Here is a 21952-nt window from a genome sequence, read left to right on the forward strand (position 1 = left end):
AATTATTTGGCACTCATCCTTCCTTATGGTCCAGCTCTCACATTCATACATGACTACTGATAAAACTATAGCTTTGACTATATGAATGCTTGTCATCATTCATGCTGACCAGATTTGTCATAGGTTTTCTTCCAAGGAGCAAGCATCTTTTCATTTCATGGCTGCAGTCACTTTCTGTAGTGATTTTGGAGCCCAAGAAAAGAAAATTTGCCACTGTTTCCATTTTTCCTCCTCTATTTGCCATGAAGTCATAGGACCAGATGCCATGATCTTAGTTTTTTGAATGTTGAGTTTTAAGCCAACTTTTTCACTCTCCTCTTTTACCTTCATCAAGATGCTCTTTAGTTTCTCTTCACTTCCTGCCCTCAGGGTGGTGCCATCTGCATATCTGAGGTTATTGATATTTCTCCTGGCAATCTTGATTCCAGGTTGTGATTCATCCAGCCCAGCGTTTCTCATGATGTACTCTGCATATAAGTTAAATAGGCAGGGTGAATATATACAACCTTGATGTACTCCTTTCCCAATTTGAAACAGTCTGTTGTTCCAGTCCTAACTATTGCTTTTTGACCTGCATACAGGTTTCTCAGAAGGCAGGTAAGGTGGTCTGCTATTCCCATATCTTTAAGAATTTTCCACAGTTTGTGTGATCTACACAGTCAAAGGCTTTAGCATAGTCAATGAAAACAGAAGTCGATGTTTTTCTGGAATTCTCTTGCTTTTTTTATGATTCAGTTGGTGTTGGCAATTTGATCTCTAGTTCCTCTGCCTTTTCTAAATCCAGCTTGAACATCTGGAAGTTCTCAGTTCATGTACTGTTAAAGCCTAGCTTGGAGAATTTTGAGCATTACTTTGCTAGTATGTAAAATAAGCACAATTGTACAGTAGTTTGAACATTCTTTGGCATTCTCTTTCTTTGAGATTAGAATGAAAACTGACCTTTTCCAGTCTTATAGCCACTGTTGAGTTTTCCAAATTTGCTTGCATATAGTGCAGCACTTTAACAGCATCATCTTTTAGGATTTGAAATAGCTCAGCTGGAATTCTATCACCTCCACTAACTTTGTAGTAATGCTTCCTAAGGCCCACTTGAATTCACACTCCAGGATGTCTGGCTCTAGGTGAGTGCTCACACCATCGTTTTATCTGGGTCATTAAGACTTTTTCTGTACAGAGACTGGAGACTTTGGACTCCCATTTCTCACTTCTAAGGTTTCTTTTCTAGGGAGTGTTCTTTGGGAGATGGGGAGAAAACCCATAGTTTCTCCTGCATTGGTTCTGACTTGGATGACAAGGACAAAATACTACATCAACACAATGATCCAAGCAGTCTAGCCTTGTTTCCTAATTGCTACTGTCTAAAGGGGGTGCCCCAGGTCTAAAGGGCTAGGTGCGGTATACCAGAGGGTGGCATCTGGTGGTTGAGGATCCAACAGCAGAGTGAGCTCGAGGTGGCTGGGGAGAGGGGCTATTTAGAGGGCCACACTGATGTTTTGGTTGAACACCTTTTTAGCGTCTATCTCTCCTTCGAACATGTGGGGATGGATGTCCACGTTCATTCCCGCATCCTTGCACAGCTTGAGCAAGGTTCGAATGTTGTTCTTGGATAACCTCAGGTATCTGTGCGAGACAAGGCCAAAGAGGTCAGTTGAGGGTGGAGTCATCGCAGCTCCAAACTTTACTGAAAAGAGCTTAGATTTAAGCAGCGTCGGTGTGGGGACCTCTGTAAGGACTGGGTCTCCAGACATTTCTGGAGCTGACAGAGGTCTCATAAAAGACTTGGTGGGAGTTTTTACTGGCATAACTCTTTAAAATTTGTTTTTAATTGTAGAATAATTGCTTTACATTGTTGTGTTGGTTTCTGCTGTACAGCATGGATCAGCCGTAAATATATACATACCCACTCCCTCTTGAGCCTCCCTTCCACCCAACCACCCCTATCCCACCTATCTGGGTCATCACAGAGCACTGAAATGAGCTCCCTGTGTTCTATAGCAGTTTCCCATTAGCTATCTAGTTTACGTAAGATCGTGTATATATGTAAATGCTACTCTCTCAAATTGTCCCACCCTCTTCTTCCCCCAGTGTGTCCACAAGTTCATTCTCTACATCTGTGTCTCTATTCCTGCCCTTCCAATAGGTTCATAAGTAACATTTTTTCCTAGAAGAGAAAATCAAATATCGTATATTAACACATATATATGGAATCTAGAAAAATGGCATAACTCTTTTGGAAATCATTTGGCAACATTTATGCCAAACAAGTTGCCTCTCCACCAAGTTCATTCACCTCTTCACCAAGTCCTCCCAAACAAGTTCATTATTTTTGATTCCAGTAATTCCACTCTGGTCCTCAACTTATCCCAAGACGAGAAGTCAATGGAAGAAAATCTATATAAATAAAAGAATTTATTTTGGGGTTATTGACAGTAAGAAAACAGTAAACTCCATCGGTAGAGGAATGGTCAAGCAAACAATGGAATATTAATTTCAAGAAATCTTCTTAATGTTAAAACATCATTTGCGAGAAGGAGGTGCAATACGGCAGTGACGTTATGCCAAGAGGGGAGGAAAAACCTGAATGCAAATTGTTAGGTGTTGCCTCTTATCACTGCCGTGTGTGTATAATCTGAGTGAGGCCAAGGGCTGGGGGAAATACAGGACAGTGGAAATAAAGGCTGAGAAAGTTGTAGAAATATAGGTGGGTACTTTTTAACAGTATTCAGACAATTGAAATTAAAACATGGTTTTAAAATATTAGCTAAAGCCCCACCGTTCTGACTTTTAACTGAAGAATAGAACTGATTCCATCCCTGCCATGTGGTTTAGAGAGTATCTCTGCCATCATATCCCTTATCCCACCATCAACCTTGACCTTGCTCTCAGCTTTAGGATAAGGAGGGAAGCCCCTGACTCAGACTGCTTTCAGGACACCTTCTGGTTGGTTACTTTGCTACACATGATAGGGAAAGAGTTGTATATTGTAGAAACTGGGTTTTCTGTCCATTGGAAATGATCTCCCTTCTCTTTCCTTTTTTTTTTTTTGACCGTACCCATGGCCCACAGGATCTTAGTTCCCTGACTAGGGACTGAGCCCAGACCCTCAGCAGTGAAAGCCTGGAATCCTAATCAGTAGGCCACCAAGGAACTTCCCTTTTCTTTCAAGATCTGCCCAGAGCTTCCTTGTTCTCACAGTCAGCTCCCACCAGTCCTACCTTTGGCTCCAGCCACAGTCCACCCCATCCCTCCCTGACCAGCCCAGCCCCTGAGGGGAGGATCTCACACACATCTACCTATGCGCCCTCACTAAGATCACAAAGGACAGTTTCATCCTTCTCTTGGATGTTTTTCTAATGGCTTGTTTTTTGCCATCTCCAAATATTCTCTCCCTCTTCCCTGTCCAAGTCTCTTTTCTCCCCACCATGGAGCCCAGGAAGACTATCTTTGGCCAGAGTCAGTTACAACCACGCTCTCAATCTGAAAGCCATGTCCAAGTCATTCAGCCGTGGAAGTGGCAAGAGCCAGAAACCCCCTCTAGTCAACAAGGCTTGCTGCCCATCTTTCAGCCAGTTGGCCATTCCATCCCCCAACCAGTCAGCCAGCAGAGCAGGACTGTGTGATGGGGCCTGTGGATGCCAGGTGTCTGAAACCTGCAGGTGAGTTCGCTGCTGTGAACTCTACAAAGATGACTACCTGATTCTGTTGTCCCATTTCCTACTCTACTGAAGTTTCTGAACCGTGTCAGATAGATGTTTACAGTAAAGAGTAACATCAGGCTGGGGAGGGATGCTCAGATTGGGGCAGAAGCACTGCTGTTGGGTGTTGCTGAAAACCAGTGGGTCTTGTAACTAGGACAAAGAATAGCCAGAAGGGGGACCCCTTGGTAAGAGCATACATGCCAAATGGTTTCATACTCTGTTTATGGTCACTTTAGAGTCTGAAACCCCAAACAGACAGCAGGTCACCCCTGGGAATGGTGGCTACCATCCCAGCAATTCAACACCACAGCATAAAGGAACTTAGGGGAGCTTCCTATTAAAGGCCACAAACAACTCATTCTTTCCTTTGTGAGTAACAGTCATGCTTTCTTTTGTGAAACAAATAGAACTTTGGGGAAGCTTGTGCATGTAGGTGTCCTAAGGCAAGGCATCAAAACACCAGCACCTAAATGTCGTGTTCATTAGTGGACCCACCGGCTTCGGCCCTTTGGGCCTCAAAGCAGAGCACAAGCTGCAGCCACCCTCCCTTGCTCTGGGCTCAGCCCAGGTGTCTTAACCACAGACATGCGTGAGCAGAGCCTAGTCTTGCAGGAAGCACCCAGCCCCACCCGCGCAGGGCGGCTTACCGGCAGCTCAGCACCTCTTCCGGCTTCAACATCTTCATCATCTCCATCTTGGGCTCCGTGCCCTTCTCCATGAGGCTTTTCAGTTTTCGCTCATAAGAGGCATCAGGCATCTTGCTCCCCCACTCTCTGAAGAGGGTTGACTTCCGTTGGGCAAAGGCAGTGTCCTGTAATATGGGTTCTATGATGCTTTGTCGACGGTACGGCATTGGGCGCTGAGTGGACTCTTGAGCAACTGCATCCTTGATGTCTAAGTCTGAAATTAGACAGATGTCACCAGGGAGTTAGATCCTGGTCAGGGTGGTGGTAAGGTGGACAGGAAGGGGATGGGGCCTGGAAGGCTGCATGGGCTTCAAACCTCACCAGATCTAACGTCTTTCCAAAACCTTGGCTGGTTCTCATTCAGCATTTGTTTACTCCCTATTCATCTTATCCTCCTTCCTTTCTCCTTGCCTGTAACTCGCTCCCTTTTTCACTTTTCATTCATTTCCTTCTCTCAATATTCTCTCCTTCCCTAGAGAAAATTCACCTAACGTGAAGTGTAGCCTAGAGGGGGTTTAGGAGAAGGTATCAGAGGAGATCAACTTTGAACTGGGATTTTAAAGGACAAACAGTTTATCACATGATAAAAAGGAAGAAAAGTATTGCAGGCAGGAGGAATGGTGTGCAGAAAGGCACACATATCGTAAATGAAATAGTGAGGGTCTGATGCTACCCAAATGTGGACTTTGTATTGAGTGAAATACTGGTGGGACTAAGAGCCTGGCGACCTTAGTTATTTTCTTGTTAAATATACTCTTGTGTATTTTACAGACTTTTGCTTGTATGAGTAGAGTATTTTCTTCCCATTTCTAACTGGTGTGACTGGTATAGACAAAAGACTACTGTTAAAATTTTTATTTTTCTAGTACACAAATAACCACACCATATAGTATCATTTGGAACCTAGAATTTCTTGAGTTTTGCAGAAACACAATCATATCAGGAGAAAAATGAAAACATATTCCCCTTAATATTTGTAAAAATTATGTACTCTTCTTGACATGTTGCGTTTGACACTCTCCAAAACAATGTCAATGATGATGAAGGAAGATATGTTTCATTTTGCTTCTGATTCTAATAAAGTGATTTAACATTCTATCATTTAGAATGATGTGTGCCAGAATTTTTAGAATGCTTTGTAATATTCAGTAGTTTTACTCTTAGTCTACATAAGGTTTTTATTAGCAATAATTGATTGGTTGTTTATTGCTTTTCTATCATCTACTGATACGCTCATATGGCCTTCCTTTAATTTACTGATAAATTATGTTATTAGATATCTTGATATCCTAACCATTTGCAAGCTGCTATAATAAATCCTACTTGGTCATGGCTTATTACTCATTTCATACATGGACATATTTGCCATATTTTCATACATTAAGTCTATTTGCTAAAATTTTAAAAATAGCTTTGCATCCATATTATTGTGAGATTGGCCTGCTTTTTGCCTAATATTTTATTTTTTAAATTTTATTTTTAATTGGAGGATAATTACTGTGGAGGATAATTACAATGTTGTGATGGTTTCCACCATACAGCAACATGAAACAGCCATAGGTGTACATATGCTTTCCCCCACCCAAACTTCCCTCCCACCTCCCTCCTCATCCCACCCCTCTAGATTGTCACAGAGCACCAGCTTTGGGTTCCCTGTATCATACAGTATGGTGGCTTGTCAAATTAATGCAGAAATACCTATATTTTCTTTTTTATTTTTAAATTATGTAAGTACAGTAACACACTTACAGGAGACTTGGAAAATACAGAACAAAGTTACATATGGTTCCACTATATATTACAATTCTTTATTTAAGTAGATAAATTAAGACGTTTAGTTGAAGTTTCAGTATCAAGCTCTCAAAAATTAATAGAGTGAACAGACAGAAAAGTAGAAGGATATAGTAGACCTGAAAAGCACTATGAACCAGTTCAACATAATTAAGATTTATACAATTTTCACACAACAACAGGATACAAATTCTATTCAAGTTCCCATAGACTATGAACCAGGAGACTATAAATTGATACATATCCAGGGACATAAGACAAGATGCAAAAATTTCATGATCTGAATGACTGATTCTGAATCATATGGAAACGGTTCTCTTGTCACTGTGGAATTATGTTAGATATCGATATCAAAAGATATTCAAAAATAACCCACATATTTTCAAGTGCAATAGTCATATTGCACTTTACCAAGAGAGATCTTTGACTTAGCCATTGGAAGCCTCAATAAAGTTAAAACTGAAAAAAACACAGAGGGTGATTACAGAGAAGAAAGAATTTAAATGAGAAATGAATACCAAAATGATAAATTAATATTAAAAATACTTAAAAACTATGTATTTGAAAATGAAATGTGCACTTTTAAATTACAGATCTTTATCTAAAAATCATAACCAGGAAAATTAGAAAATAGAAACGTCTATATTCATGTAGCCTGAAATAGCTGAAGTAACCTTGGGATTATTTGATTTTTAATGTTAGGTAGAACTTGGTGTGAAACCATTTGTCCTGGTGCCTTTTTAGTGGGAAGGTGTCTACCATCTTCCAATTTTTACCTCAGGAATTGCTCTAGTCAATTTTTCCACTCTTTATTATGTCCATTTGATAGTTTATCATATGAGAAGAAATTATCCATTTATGTTGGCTTTTAGTTCAGTTCAGTTCAGTTTAGCCACTCAGTCGTGTCCAGCTCTCTGCAACCCCATGGACTGCAGCAGGCCAGGCCTCCCTGTCCATCACCAACTCCTGGAGTTTACTCAAACTCATGTCCATTGCATCGGTGATGCCATCCAACCAGCTCATCCTCTGTCGACCCCTTCTCCTCCAGCCTTCAATCTTTCCCAGCATCAGGGTCTTTTCAGATGAGTCAGTTCTTTGCATCAGGTGGTCAACGTATGGTAGTTTAAGCATCAGCATCAGTCCTTCCAATGAATATTCAGGACCGATTTCCTTTAGCATGGCCTGGTTGGATCTCCTTGATGTCCAAGGGACTCTCAAGAGTCTTCTCCAACACTCTATTATAATTCACTTAAAGTATTTCGTACCTTTGCTTATGCACCCTTTCTCATATAAAATCTTGTACATTTTTGACTCTTCTTTTGACGAGGCTCATGATATACATACTATTTGTCACTTGTCTTTTTAAAAAGCTAGCTTTGGACTTATCCTTTTAGCTACTTTTAATTTTGAATTTCATTCATCTTCAGTTCAGTTCAGTTCAGTCGCTCAGTTGTGTCTGACTCTCTGTGACCCCATGAACCACAGCACGCCAGGCCCCCCTGTCCATCACCAACTCCCGCAGTCCACCCAAACCCATGTCCATCGAGTTGATGGTGCCATCCAACCATCTCATCCTCTGTCATCTCCTTCTCCTCCTGCCCTCAATCTTTCCCAGCATCAGGTTCTTTTCCAATGACTCAGCTCTTCGCATCAGGTGGCCAAAGGATTGGAGTTTCAGCTTCAGCGTCAGTCCTTCCAATGAACACCCAGGACTGATCTCCTTAGGATGGACTGGCTGGATGTCCTTGCAGTCCAAGGGACTCTCAAGAGTCTTCTCCAACACCACAGTTCAAAAGCATCAATTCTTCGGTGCTCAGCTTTCTTCACAGTCCAACTCTCACATCCATACATGAGCACTAGAAAAACCATAGCCTTGACTAGATGGACCTTGTTGGCAAAGTAATGTCTCTGCTTTTTAATATGCTGTCTAAGTTGGTATTATCTTTCCTTTGAAGGAGTAAGCGTCTTTTAATTTCATGGCTGCAATCACCATCTGCAGTGATTTTGGAGCCCAGAAAAATAAAGTCAGCCACTGTTTCCACTGCTTCCCCATCTATCTGCCATGAAGTGATGGGACCGGATGCCATGATCTTAGTTTTCTGAATGTTGAGCTTTAAGCCAACTTTTTCACTCTCCTCTTTCACTTTCATCAAGAGGCTCTTTAGTTCTTCTTTACTTTCTGCCATAAGGGTGGTGTCATCTGCATATCTGAGGTTATGGATATTTCTCCTGGCAATCTTGATTCCAGCTTGTGCTTCCTCCAGCCCAACTTTTCTCATGATGTACTCTGCATATAAGTTAAATAAGCAGGGTGACAATATACAGCCTTGATGTACTTCTTTTCCTATTTGGAACCAGTCTGTTGTTCCATGTCCAGTTCTAACTGTTGCTTCCTGACCTGCATACAGGTTTCTCAAGAGGCAGGTCAGGTGGTCTGGTATCCCCATCTCTTTCAGAATTTTCCACAGTTTATTGTGATCCACACAGTCGAAGGCTTTGGCATAGTCAAGTCAATAAAGCAGAAATAGATGTTTTTCTGGAACTCTCTTGCTTTTTTGATGCTCCAGCAGATGTTGGCAATTTGATCTCTGGTTCCTCTGCCTTTTCTAAAACCAACCTGAACATCTGGAAGTTCACGGTTCACGTATTGCTGAAGCCTGGCTTGGAGAATTTTTTTTTTTAGTTTTTTAAGAATTTATTTATTTTAATTAAGGGATAATTGTGTCAATGTTGTGTTGGTTTCTGCCATACATCAACACAAATCTGCCATAGGTATACATATGTCCCCTCTCTCTTTCTCTTTTTGATTATTTTTTAATTTTTTTCATTTATTTTTATTAGTTGGAGGCTAATTACTTTACAATATTGTAGTGGTTTTTGCCATACATTGACATGAATCAGCCATGGACTTACATGTGTTCCCCATCCCAATCCCCCCTCCCGCCTCCCTCTCCATCCCATCCCTCTGGGTCTTCCCAGTGCACCAGCCCTGAGCACTTGTCTCATGCATCCAACCTGGGCTGGTGATCTGTTTCACCCTTGATAGTATACTTGTTTCAATGCTGTTCTCTCAGAACATCCCACCCTCGCCTTCTCCCACAGAGTCTAAAAGTCTGTTCTGTACATCTGTGTCTCTTTTTTTGTTTTGCATATAGGGTTATCATTACCATCTTTCTAAATTCCATATATATGTGTTAGTATACTGTAATGGTCTTTATCTTTCTGGCTTACTTCACTCTGTATAATGGGCTCCAGTTTCATCCATCTCATTAGAACTGATTCAAATGAATTCTTTTTAATGGCTGAGTAATATTCCATGGTGTATATGTACCATAGCTTCCTCATCCATTCGTCTGCTGATGGGCATCTAGGTTGCTTCCATGTCCTGGCAATTATAAACAGTGCTGCGATGAACATTGGGGTACATGTGTCTCTTTCAGATCTAGTTTCCTTGGTGTGTATTTGGCATTGCCTTTCTTTGGGATTAGAATGAAAACTGACCTTTTCCAGTCCTGTGGTCACTGCTGAGTTTTCCAAATTTGCTGGCATATTGAGTGCAGCACTTTCACAGCGTCATCTTTCAGGATTTGAAATAGCTCAACTGGAATTCCATCACATCCACTAGCTTTGTTCGTAGTGATGCTTCCTGAGGCTCACTTGACTTCACATTTCAGGATGTCTGGCTCTAGGTGAGTGATCATACCATCGTGATTATCTGGGTCATGAAGATCTTTTTTGTACAGTTCTTCTGTGTATTCTTGCCACATCTTCTTAATATCTTCTGCTTCTGTTAGGTCCCTATCATTTCTGTCCTTTATTGAGCCCATCTTTGCATGAAATATTCCTTTGGTATCTCTAATTTTCTTGAAGAGATCTCTAGTCTTTCCCATTCTATTGTTTTCCTCTATTTCTTTGTATTGATCACTGAGAAAGGCTTTCTTATGTCTCCTTGCTATTCTTTGGAACTCTGCATTCAAATGGGAATATCTTTCCTTTTGTCCTTTGCTTTTCACTTCCCGTCTTTTCACAGCTATTTGTAAGGCCTCGTCAGACAGCTATTTTGCTTTTTTGCATTTCTTTTTCTTGGGGATGGTCTTGATTCCTGTCTTCTGTACAATGTCACGAACCTCCATCCATAGTTCATCAGGCATTCTATCAGATCTAGTCCCTTAAATCTATTTCTTACTTCCACTGTTTAGTCATAAGGGATTTGATTTAGGTCATACCAGAATGGTCTAGTGGTTTTCTCCACTTTCTTCAATTTCAGTCTGAATTTGGCAATAAAGAGTTCATGATCCAAGCCACAGTCAGCTTCTGATCTTGTTTTTGCTGGCTGTATAGAGCTTCTCCATCTTTGGCTGCAAAGGATATAATCAATCTGATTTCTGTGTCGACCATCTGGTGATGTCCATGTGTAGGGTCTTCTCTTGTGTTTTTGAAAGAGGGTGTTCATTCGTCTTAGTTGATATTGCATGGATGAATTCTCTTTTTCATATTAGTTATTTCTTCTATGTCATTAAATTTTTAAAAAGTATTACTTTTTTATTTGTTTTATAAAGCCAAGAGCCATTGCTTTCAGTTTTTGCTGTAAATTTTCTTCTAGGCATAAATTTTGCCTTCATCCCATAGATTTTGGTATGAAACAGTCTTATTTCCATTAGTTTTTATCTTTGAAATCATAGTATTTTGGAAGTGTGTTTCTCTTTGTTGAGATTATCTTTTAATTTTATTTCTAATTATTGACTGTAACTGGCCCTAAAATCTTTACTGTTTTGAATGTTAAAGTTTTCTTTTGGTGAATATGCTTTGGCCATATAAAAATGTGTGTTCTCTATTCAAATATAAAGTTGTGGTTTGTTAATTGTGTTGTTAAATTCTTTTAGGCACTTTCTGAAATTATCTATTTGATCTGTCTTGAAAGAGGTATATTGCAATCTCCTACTGTAACTATTTTTGTCAGACTTACTTTGCCTTTCCAAATGTTTATTTAACTACTATTTTTTGGTGTGTGTAGGTTTATGGTTATTATTTACTCTCTCTAGCATTTTAAAATCTCTCTCTTTTACCCTGTTGTTTCTTTTAGCATTAAATCCACCTCATCTGTTTGTGTATCTCTTTGCCTATCCTTTTTAATTCTTTCTAAAAAACATGATTTTAAGTGCCTATCAAGATTTTTATTTTTAAACCAACTATTTCCTAATTTGATGTCTCTGCTCTCTTCTAGAGCATTTTCTTTAGATAAATGAAAAAATGGCTGAGAAACTCCCTAAATATTTCTGACTTTGCAAATATCTTTCATTCACCCTAACAGTAACTTATATATGGACTAAGAATAGGATTGTGAGCCTGTAATAATCAATAGTCTCTAAGTGTCATTTCTAGATTGATGCTAATCTGACATTTTGTTTGTAAGTAAGTTGTTCTTCTTGTAAACTTGCAAGAATTCATGCATAAAATGCAGAAAGTTTACCAGAATACATCTGGGACAGTCTAGACTTTCTATAACATAAATGGAGGGACAATGGCCTAGAGAGAGGCTCTGACTTGCTCAAGGTCTCACAATGAGTCCATGGTTGAACTGGGATCTTTGTGTCCAGTACAGCTTTCTAAACTGACAGCTGGCCCCTGAGAGAGTGATGGGGTCAGGTGGCATCAGCAGTCTGTTTATGCATGGTGGAAATTGGTACCATGTTCCAGGAGAATTGTGAGTTACACATTTTTATTGACACAAATGGAAATCCCTTGGAGAAAGGGCCATGGACTTTCTTGAGACATTTGATCCTCTTCTGGATCAAAGCAGGTCTCATGCAGGGAAAATGAGTACTAAAATGAATGGTAATGAGAATTAGACATATTGGCTAACATTTATTGAGTAACGTATGTTTCAGGCAGTTTTCTAAAGGCTTTCTAGGGAGGGGGCACTGCAGTCTCACAACCACATCACACCCATTGATCAAATAAGAACGTGGAAGATCAGAGAGATTAAGTCATGTGACCAAGATGCCAGGAAAACGTGAACCCCGGTTATCAATGCCTTTTTCTGGGAGCCTGTCCTGGCTACCCTCCCATATTTCTGAGTCCATGGCTGAACAGATACATTAGACTTCTGGTGAGCTATGTTTGGGACTCTAGGAGTTGACTCTACAATCACCCAGAGACAGAGGGGGTAACTGCACCCCAACCCTTTGCATTAGGAATACACCCTTGCCTGGCACTGACAGAATGCTCTGAGCATAGGTGGGCAAGAAGAGAAAGCCAAATGAATTCCATTTTCTTAGCCTAGATGCTCAGGCTTCGTCAAGATTTACTTTGCAAGTGTGTTCCAATGCTTTCCCAGCATCTTTTAGTGGCCCTTAACCACAGTCGCCTTTTAAGAATTTAGATCCAACTTCATAAACTTTTCCCATGACTTGTGATTGCATTCAATTAGGACTGTGTTTTGGAAAGGCCAATCTGAGATTTCTGTTTTCAGCCAAGGTGTGGTAACAGGAACTAGATATATCTTTCTGTCTCAAGCAATTAAACATTGGGGCCTGATAGGTGAAATGGCATTTTTCAGACGTTGGCAATACAGGGCAGTGATCCTTTAGAAAATGAAACAGAAGGGGGGAGTCCCACGAGAGCCCCAGCTGATGGCTGGAAGATGCTTTAGGTTTGCAGCATGGGTAGAGAAAACCTAGATAGGAGTCTAGCCATTTCCCTGAGTTGAGGAGAGAGAAGAGACAATTTAGCTAGAATCTACAGGGCAGAGCAGTATGGAGAGCTGCAGACATCTGCACAGGCTTCTCTAAGTTGCTAATAGGATGTGCAGGAGAGGAAGCTACACAGATGGAATTGGTGGACAAGCATTAGAACTGCTGGTTCTTGAAAAGGACGCCAATTATTTGGGTGCTGAGTGGGGCTGAGGGAGGTTAGTAAGAGATGTTCTGGCTAGAGTATTTCTCCTTGTTTGGGATTGGTAGGTACATACTGCTGTTTTTAAAATGGAAGACTAACAAGGACCTACGGTACAGCGCAGGGAACTCTGCTCAATGTTATGTGGTAGCCTGGGTGGGAGGGGAGTTTGGGGAAGCATGGATACATGTACTTGTATGGCTGAACCCCTGTATATGTATCCTGTATCCCTGCATGTGCATTTGCTGTCCGTCTGAAACTATGACAACATTGTTAATCCGCTATACTCCAATATACAGTAAAACGTTTTTAAAAAATGTTTTTGAAAGAATGCTTTTTCTTGATCCACACTTATCCTTCTTAGACTTTTGCCATAGCCCTTAACTGCCTCTACACCCTTCCTAGAGGCTGCTTTGTCTTGATCTTGACTCCCAAGCCAGATCCTGCTCAGTCATTTCAGGCCTCCTGACAGCTTTCACAGCAGTGCCCACTCAGTCCTGGTGCCACACGTGGGTGCCCAGGTGGTTGCTGAATGCCTCTGAACAGCGGCCCATTGTCTGCGTGAGCACCTGCTGACCCCCAGTGGCCACTGGCTGTATTACATCCGGAGAGGGACGCCTGCTCTCTGACAGGGTGGCTTTGTGGGGGACAGGGCTGGGCAGATAGATGCAGGAGGCACTGCAGAGGACCCAAGGGCTGGTAAGTCAGCCTGCCCTGTTGGCATCCTTGTGCAGTGAGATGGAAAAAATTAATCGACTTGTGTGAAAGTTTCTCTTAGGGAAGGAACTGCCTTTGTTTAGGAAAATATCTTTTTTTCCAGACTACATTGAAAAAAATGCTTTTTTTTTACAGACCACATTGAGTGTGGAATGAGACAGTGGAACCAAGTGATCCCTTGAGGTAAGAAGGCAGTGGGAATGTGTGGGGCAGAGAAGGCAGAGGATAGGGGAGAAGGGAGAGGAAAGAGAGAAGAAGAGGGAGAGCTGGGCAGAACCAGGATTAGAGTGAGACAGACAAGGTACTCAGGGGGCGAAAATAAAGGAGGTGTTTGTTCTCAGGCTCATGAAAGGGCAAGGTGGGCGCCTGAGAGAGACCACCTTCTTAAATTTTGTGTCCTGGGTGCCTAGCTTGTCTGACCTTAGTCCTAGTCTTGGAGTTGAGCAAAACATCTGGAAACCACCCCAGCAGGAAATAAGAGTCATCAGGGAAATCTCCTGATGGCGGGGGACAAAGGACTTTGAAGAACGAGAGGCATCATAATAGACTTCTAATATGTTTGCCGTGTAAGTCTGTGATGTAATTATTTACCTCTGTTGCCCCAAACCTTCAGTAAAGTTTGCTGACAAGCAATGGCTTCATGTGAGAGGTCTGGGGAGAAGGGATGTGTTCCCTGTCTGGGTTGGCAGAGAGCAGGGAGAAGGAAATAGTCCTGGAAGTGAGATCCACAGATGCTCAGCCTCCCGGCAGGACCAGGACACAGAGAACAACGAGAAACTTGGGGAAGGGGTGGGGCTTCCCATAGGGCGTAAGTTGAACTCCTTCCATTTTTTTAAAAATAAACTTTTTATTTTGGAATACTTTTAGATTTATAGAAGAGAAGAGTTGCAAAGACAACTCTTACAGACAGCTCCTTATACATCCTCCCCCTAATGTTAACATCTTACATAAGCCAGGAATGAGATATTAACATGGGCATGTTACAGAGTTTTTTTCTGGATTTTACCAATTCTTTCACTGAATAACTAGTCTAGGATTCAGTCCTGGATCTTGTGTTGCATTTAGAGTCAATCATATTTACGTCTAACTGGCAAGTAACCACAATTTGGTTACAATGGCTCTGGTGAATTAAATGAAAAAGAAATAAGGATTTTTTTTTTTTGTTGGGCAGAGTGGGGGGCAACACAGGAGAACTGGCAACCCCTATTCCAAGCCTCTTGCCCCTCTTCCTTTGAGCTAATTGGAAATCCCGTCCAGAATTTTTTTTTTTTTTTTTTTTTTTACCATATACCTCCATCCCAAAAGGCCAGGTGCAATAAATGCATCTGTTATTCCAACACAGCCCACTTGAGAATGTCAGCAAAATGTTTACAGAGAAGTACCATATGCTTCCAGGTGGCTCAGTGGTAAAGAATTTGCCTGCAGTGAAGGAGGTGCAGGAGATGGGGGTTTGATCCCTGGGTTGGGAAGATTCCTTGGAGTAGGAAATAGCAACCCACTCCAGTATTCTTACCTGGAGAATCCCATGGACAAAGGTGCATCGAGGGCTATAGTGCACTGGGTCACAAAGAGTCAGACTCGACTGAGCAACTGAGCCCTTTGCACGCAGCCCTTTGCTAACATCTATTGAGTACCTACTCTGCATCTGGTGGAGTGTGGTCTGTGCCTCAACTTACTAAAATACCACACTATACTGTGAGGCTGGTTGTGTAATTGTTGCATTTTGCGGATGTGAAAACTAGACCCCACAGATGGAGTGACTTGCTTGGGATTATACAACCCTGAGTTTGTTATCCTTTGGTGGGGCTGGGACTCAAACACAGTCAGTCTTAGCAATAAGTATCTGGCATAGCCCAAGCCCACTTCTTCTTGGGTACTAGCATCACCTGGTAGGTTTCAGGCCAGCAGCTGTGGTACCTTCTGCAGCGCCTTGACACTGTCACAGTATCTAAACTAGTTAGATCATTTGGACATGAGGGTGATGTCACCAAAATGACTTCAGGAACCCAGGGGGACACGATACTAGCTTCCTGAGAAGAAACTCCCCCTCCCCCGGGTGCCAGCTGAGGCTTGACGCCCACTTGTCTCCTGTCCAGGTCACACCCCCTGAAGCTGTGATCCCTAGTCATGGGGGTTCCTGCATCCACAGAGGTGAGGTTGACATAGATGGTGCTGCCTTAAGGACGGTGCCATCTCTTGGCCCCTCTGATAGGAGGGCAACGGCGAGGACAATTCTGGCATCCCCCCACCGAGGTACTTCCCTTACCAGCTATCCTGGGTGTGTCCCTGGAGTTGATGCTCGGGGTCAGGCTGCTGAGGCGTCTTCCTTTTGCTTCCACTCTGTAGAGCCTTCGGTACAGGGCAGAAGTTTCGTCCTCCTTCTTGGAGTTTTGCCCTGAGGCCTGGGAGGAGATCTGGAGAGATGTTATAGGCTAGAGAATGGGTTCTGGCTCAGCTTCCTTCATCCCCCAGTGAGCGAGTTCAAGGGTTGGCTGAAGGGCAGATGAGGGGGACCCCAGGAGAGGCTGACTCTAGGTACTGGGTCCCTGGGACAGGAACGCACACTGGTGTCTGCTCACCAACTTCTCTCTTCTGTCCCCAGAGCTCATGAGGGACCCTGGAGACCACAGCCATCGCTGGTTGTCCCCCCTTTCCAATGGCACTCCTGAGTGGTTTAGGGGAGGGAGGTGGTACCCAGGAAGAACGAGCCCTACCACAGGTCTTCCCACTGGGATTGTGCAGTGTGTTGGGTGGGAGCTGGCTGGCTGGAGGGGGTGGGTGATCTATGTGGGTGCTAGTGTGTGGCGGGGATGAAGTGTAGAGCTCCACATTTAAAAGAAAAAGTAGCCAATTCCATGCAAGAGCAGAGTGGGCGCCCCCTCCTTCGTGTGGAGGGGCTGGGGTAGGCGGGGTGAATCACCTGCTCAGAGAACGCCACCTGTTGGTTCCCTTGGCTCCTGCGGCGAGCTCCCTGACGTTTTAGGGCCGTTTTGGTTTTCTTTTCTTCCTTCGCAGGTTCTGCCACACCTATCACTGCCGTGGGCTTGTTCTTCTGAAACAAGAGGGAGAAAAGCCCTGTGGCCGCCTCAGTGGGCCCAGGCCAGCCCTGCACCCCATAGGGGGGAAGGACCACCCAACCTTAGCACCTACTCTTGTCCTACCATCCCCCCTTGTGGCCCCTCTGCCTCCAGACACAGCTGGTGTCCTCATCGCACTACCCGAAATACGACCTTCCAACGCCAGGCGTGGCGGTCCCTCTCCACTTCAGAGTCCATCACTAGCTCCCTATCACCCTCCACCCTCCACTCTCCAGCTTGGGAGGAATTCCTTCCAGCCCTCACATGGCCTTGCTAGCTGCCACTTCCCTACATGACCTCCAGTCTTCGAGGCCAGCCAGCGTGCTCCCTCCCCTCTTCACCCCACCCCCATCCCATCTTGTCCTCCCGGAGCTGTCATCACAACTGCTCCTGCCTTTCTCTTTCCCCGGATGCTCCTGTCTGCCTGGTGGGAATGGGAGGCCAGGTAAGTGCAGCAAGTCCATTCCAGGCATGTATGCTTGGCTCACAGCTGCCAGGAGGACCCGGTAAAAGAGTAAGTTTCATTAGTGGACCCAAAATCAACTCGAGATGAGAGGTTAGTCCCTGGCTTCGACTCCAGAGGAATACCACCTTACCACAAGCACCTCAAGAGGAGGCTTCTCTCAGCTCTAGGTATGTGAGAGGGGCCCTGAGTTTGCAGCCTCAAGTGGAATGGACACCGAGATGCCCTGACTCGAAATAAGGCCGGATATCCCTGCAGTGACTTGAATGCAGGCTCGTCTTACATCTCCCAAGAAGAAAGGATGTCTGAATCCCCTGTGGAGACCACACAGAAAGGCCTAGTTCCCCACCTCATCGCGACCAGAGGCCTCACAACCTTTGGAAACTCCAGAGGTACGCGGAGATAAATGCCTCAAAAGGAGACGATGCCTGACTCCTCGTGAAACTTGATAGGAGTCCCAGGATTCCTGTGGCACGTGGAAAGGGACCCTTGGTCTCCCGCCTCAGCTGGAGAGGCGTCCCAATTGCCCTGCCAAGCCTCGAGGAGAATCCTGAGTTGTCCCTCGCAACTAGGCAGGAGTCCTGACGTCGCTGAACAAACACGTGTGTGGAAGGGCCATCCCCGTCGTAACTCGAGAATATACCCCAGGTTCCACTCGAGAAAAACCATGAGGAGAAGGGGTGCAAGCTGGGTCCAGGGCTGATACTCCTAGTTGATTAGAGAGAAACTAAGGCCAGTTACTCCGAGAGTGGTCCACCTCCCTCCTTTCCCTTCTCAACCTTCAACCTCTCTTCAACAGCTGCCTGAGTAGCTACAGCCCCCTCTTTTGAAGGAAGCTGAGTGGAACTGATTTGGTACCACAGATCCATCAGGAAACTGCCACAGAAACTGACTTGGTGGCCCCTGTGCCCGAGACCTTAAATCTCAGGGGTCTTCTTTTATGACAAATGTTCACAAGGGGCACAGCCCTCTGGGTAGACTATAACCCAGAGGTTACAGTGCTGAAGTGGGGAAAAGCCTGGACTGCCAGGAGAAGGGAGACAAGGGCACAGACAGCCCCCCCCAACTGTCTTCACTAAAGGGTCCCCTGCCACCTGCCATCCGAGACCTGCCATCCAAGACCTGCCACGGAAGCATCACCCTCTCTCTCAGGAGCTTCTTTCAAAATCCAAATGCTTCTGGAAAGGGTAACGATGCTTGAAGATTTAATTGTATCTTGAAAGAAAATTTGTTCCCTTTCTGGGTCCAAAATTATTTACAAGAAAAGCCACATAGAAGCTACAGCTGTGAAAACATTATTAGAATATAAGCTTAGCAGGAAGAGACAGGATCAAGTATATTCATCAAAGGAGTGAGTCAGATTCCTGTAACTGAGTTCTGAGAAGCCCAGCAGTCAAGCCCTAACACCTCCCCCCAGAAATGAGGGGTAATTGGTAGGGTAGGTAAATCACTAACTCCTTAGAGTAAAATATGTTTGCCAGATGTGTTTACGTGTATCTGATGAAACTAGCACTCCAGATCACTTTGATCGTGTGTTAGCTGCTCAGTCGTGTTTGACTCTCTGCGATCCCGTGGACTGCAGCCCACCAGGCTCCTCCATCCATGGGATTCCCCAGGCAAGAATATTGCAATGGGTTGCCATTCCCTTCTCTAGGGGATCTTCCCAACCCAGGGATCGAACCTGGGTGTCCTACATCACGGGCAGATTCTTTACTATCTGAGCCACCCTAAGTTAATGACTCTAATGATAAATAAACATACAACCAGAACAGAAGCTCCCCTGAAAGGCAGGGGCCGGTGAACTGGGAGAAGCAGGCAAAGACAGGTGGTGACAAAGGTGTGTGGGGGAGTGGGCCTGATAGCCCATGAGCTGGGGAACTGGGTATGTCTGAGTCTGTGCCCTGGCTTAGACCCTCACTAGCTCTGTGAGCTCAAGCAAATTATTCCTCTTCATTTCAGCTTCCTTATCCTTTAGCTGGTGGGTAAGATCAATGTCTGCCTTGAAGCCTTGCTGGGAGCAGTTGACCAGACAACTCACTGCAATGCCAAGCGCAGGGCCTGGCACACAGCAAATGCTCAGTAAAAGATATCACTGTTGTTAGTAACGCCGTTTTCATCCATTTTTTCTCTGGGGGCCAGGGGAGTCAAGATCAGGTGGCCTCCTCTGCTGAAGAGACCAGTTTCCAAGGGTATGGCTTGATTTTCTGTAGATGAGGGGACCAAAGGGGAACTCTTGAGGGAAACTGGGGCAAAACTGGTCGTTCCTGGAGAAAGAGAGAAAAGTGGTGTTGCAGACTGTTTCGTGTGCCCCCCTCCCCCTAAATTCACACGTTGAAATCCTAATTCCTAATGTGATAATGTTGGGGAGGTGGGGCCTTCGGGAGGTGGTGAGGTCAGGAGGGTGGAGCCCTCATAAATGGGATTAGGACCTTAGAAAAGAGGCCCTGGAGAGCACTCCTGTCTCTTCCTCTTTATGGGAACATAGCAAGAAGCAGCCATCTATGAACCACAAAGCAGGTCTTCATCAGATATCAAACCTGCTGGCACCTAGGTCTGGGACTTCCCAACCTCTCAGTTGAGAAGAAAGAAATTTCTGTTGTTTCTAAGCCACCTGGTGTATGGCATGTGATTGTAGCAGCCCAAATGGACTAAGACAGGCAGTTAAACTAAGTTCTCATGAAGGATAGAAAGGAAGAGGTTCCCAGGTGGCGCTAGTGGTAAGGAACCTGCCCGCCAATGCAGGAGATGGAAGAGACACAGGTTTGATCCCTGGCTAAGGAAAATCCCCTGGAGGAGGGAATGGCAACCCACTCCAGCATTCTTGCCTAGAGAATCCCATGAACAGAGGAGCCTGGCGGGCTACGGTCAGTGGGGTCCCAAAGAGTTGGACTCAACTGAGTGTCTGAGGTTTTTGTGTTATCAGGAGTCACAGTGGGGACAGTGGAGATGGAAGATGCCCTCTGACCCTGGGGCTATCACAAGGCTGGAAGTGCCTGGGGACAATGGGAAGGACACATAAGCAAGACCCTAGAAGCAATTGTCCCTCAGCCCTTCTGAAACGCTGACAGAGACAGCTTTAATGTCTCTCATTAAGTGAAACCTCAGTGAAACTAGACAGGATTCTTCCTGACAGTAGACCCTTGACCTCCCCTTTCCTAGAACAATTTCTTTAGAAAATTTACACTTGTAAATTCCTTTTCTGCCCCTTTGCAATATAAATCTTCTCCCAGTCTCTTGCCCAGGTTTACGATCCAGGAATGTTTTTCTCCAGATGCTGGGTCAGGAAGAGCCCCTGAAAGAGGGCATGGCAACCCACTCCGGTATTCTTGCCTGGAAAATTCCATGGACAGAGGAGCCTGGTGGGCTACAGTCCAGGCTCGCAGAGTCAGACACACGAGCAGGCAGAGAGCCAACCTTTGAAATGCGAACATAGCATCCCCCCCTCCCAGTCTCTGTGGCAGGCTAGGAGATTAACTACACGGGGGATCCGGGATCGTTAGCAAACAAGGACAGCCTGATCCCATGGACAACCTCCCCCACGCCCTCCAGCACCCTCCTACGGGCTCACCCCCGTGCTGCAAACCCGCCCCTCGCCCCATTCCATCAGGCTTCAGTCGCCCTGAATGAAGCCCTCCTTGCAGGTTTTCTGAGGCAGTACGCACCTGGAGAGCTTGCTTCTTCTTTCCCTGCCTCCGCTCCATCCACTCCAGCACCCGCGTGAGGTCTGACATCCGCCTCTCCTCGGCCGTCCTCCACACGAGCTTCCTCTCCGTGGGCAGGGAGTGCCTCCAGTCCTCTGACTTCTCTGCCATCCTGGAGCCCCGGTCCTGCTGTGGGCGGGAAGGTGGCACACGCCCGCCTTGTTGGGCCCTCTGCCTCTGGTTGTGGGTCCTGGATGACTCAGACGGTGCGGTGTTCTCCTCTAGACATGAGCATACATGTGAACATAAAGGGCAGTGTTGGGGCAGAGCCGGGGATACTGGCCTCCAAGGGTAGGAGGTCCAGAGGCTGATTGTGAGGTCATTGCCAGGCTGTCGGTGGGGGTCAGGGTGGAGCAGGCTGTTGGTTTCCCCACGTGGATCCTGTCTCTCTGTTGTAGCCACGGGTTCCGGGAAACAAACTCACTCAGAAGGACAATGCAGATAGTGGAGTGCAGTTTACTACACCGGCGGGTCCAAGGCAGAGTCTTCTCTTAGCCAAGGACCCGGGCCAGTTTTTGTGAAAACCTTATATACCCTAAGTGTATAAGGTGCCCTGAAACTAGTCTGAACAAAGGAAAAAGAAAGATACAATCAAAGTTCACCGATGATCATATGCCTTAAGCCTAGGTAGTTAACAGCGGACAATTATCAATAGGCCTGTGGTCATACCCCAGTAAGCATAATAGAATATATGTTCTATTCGGTTACACAGATAATTAGGGTATTCTTTTAGGCGATGGAGAGCCCTGGGGCTCTTGCTTCTGGGGGCCTCGTTTTCCAGTTGGTATGTCATTTCCATAGATACTGGACATAGAACTCAAAGTCCACAGTCTGGCCCTAGATGGAGTCCTGCTTTCAAGATAGAGCCTGTTCTGTTTCCCCCTTCACCTCTTGAGGCACTGTCCATCTCCTGGATTCCACCACA

General features: G+C 44.8%; 1 protein-coding gene across 1 annotated transcript; it reads right to left on the minus strand.

The window, feature by feature from the left end:
• Positions 1-1323: 1323 nt before the first annotated feature.
• C18H16orf78 (chromosome 18 C16orf78 homolog) lies at positions 1324-21267 on the minus strand. Its single transcript, XM_043434801.1, has 5 exons — positions 20989-21267; positions 16707-16838; positions 16053-16200; positions 4346-4598; positions 1324-1620 (listed from the first exon to the last, which is right to left on the minus strand). The coding sequence occupies exons 1-5, from the start codon at positions 21136-21138 to the stop codon at positions 1473-1475; spliced, it is 831 nt and encodes a 276-aa protein (XP_043290736.1). The 5' UTR covers positions 21139-21267; the 3' UTR covers positions 1324-1472.
• Positions 21268-21952: the final 685 nt, after the last annotated feature.

The sequence above is a fragment of the Cervus canadensis genome, chromosome 18 (assembly GCF_019320065.1).
Source record: "Cervus canadensis isolate Bull #8, Minnesota chromosome 18, ASM1932006v1, whole genome shotgun sequence".
In the NCBI taxonomy this organism is placed as follows: domain Eukaryota; kingdom Metazoa; phylum Chordata; class Mammalia; order Artiodactyla; family Cervidae; genus Cervus; species Cervus canadensis.

Bases quoted from the DNA above. Each gene is read 5' to 3' on its own strand.
- C18H16orf78 (XM_043434801.1), bottom strand. From the start codon at position 21,138: ATGGCAGAGAAGTCAGAGGACTGGAGGCACTCCCTGCCCACGGAGAGG. The intron at 16,201-16,706 runs GTGATTCACCCC...ACATCTCTCCAG, and splicing joins AGGTGGCGTTCTCTGAGCAG to ATCTCCTCCCAGGCCTCAGG. The intron at 1,621-4,345 runs GTAAGCCGCCCT...TGTCTCGCACAG, and splicing joins GAAGAGGTGCTGAGCTGCCG to ATACCTGAGGTTATCCAAGA.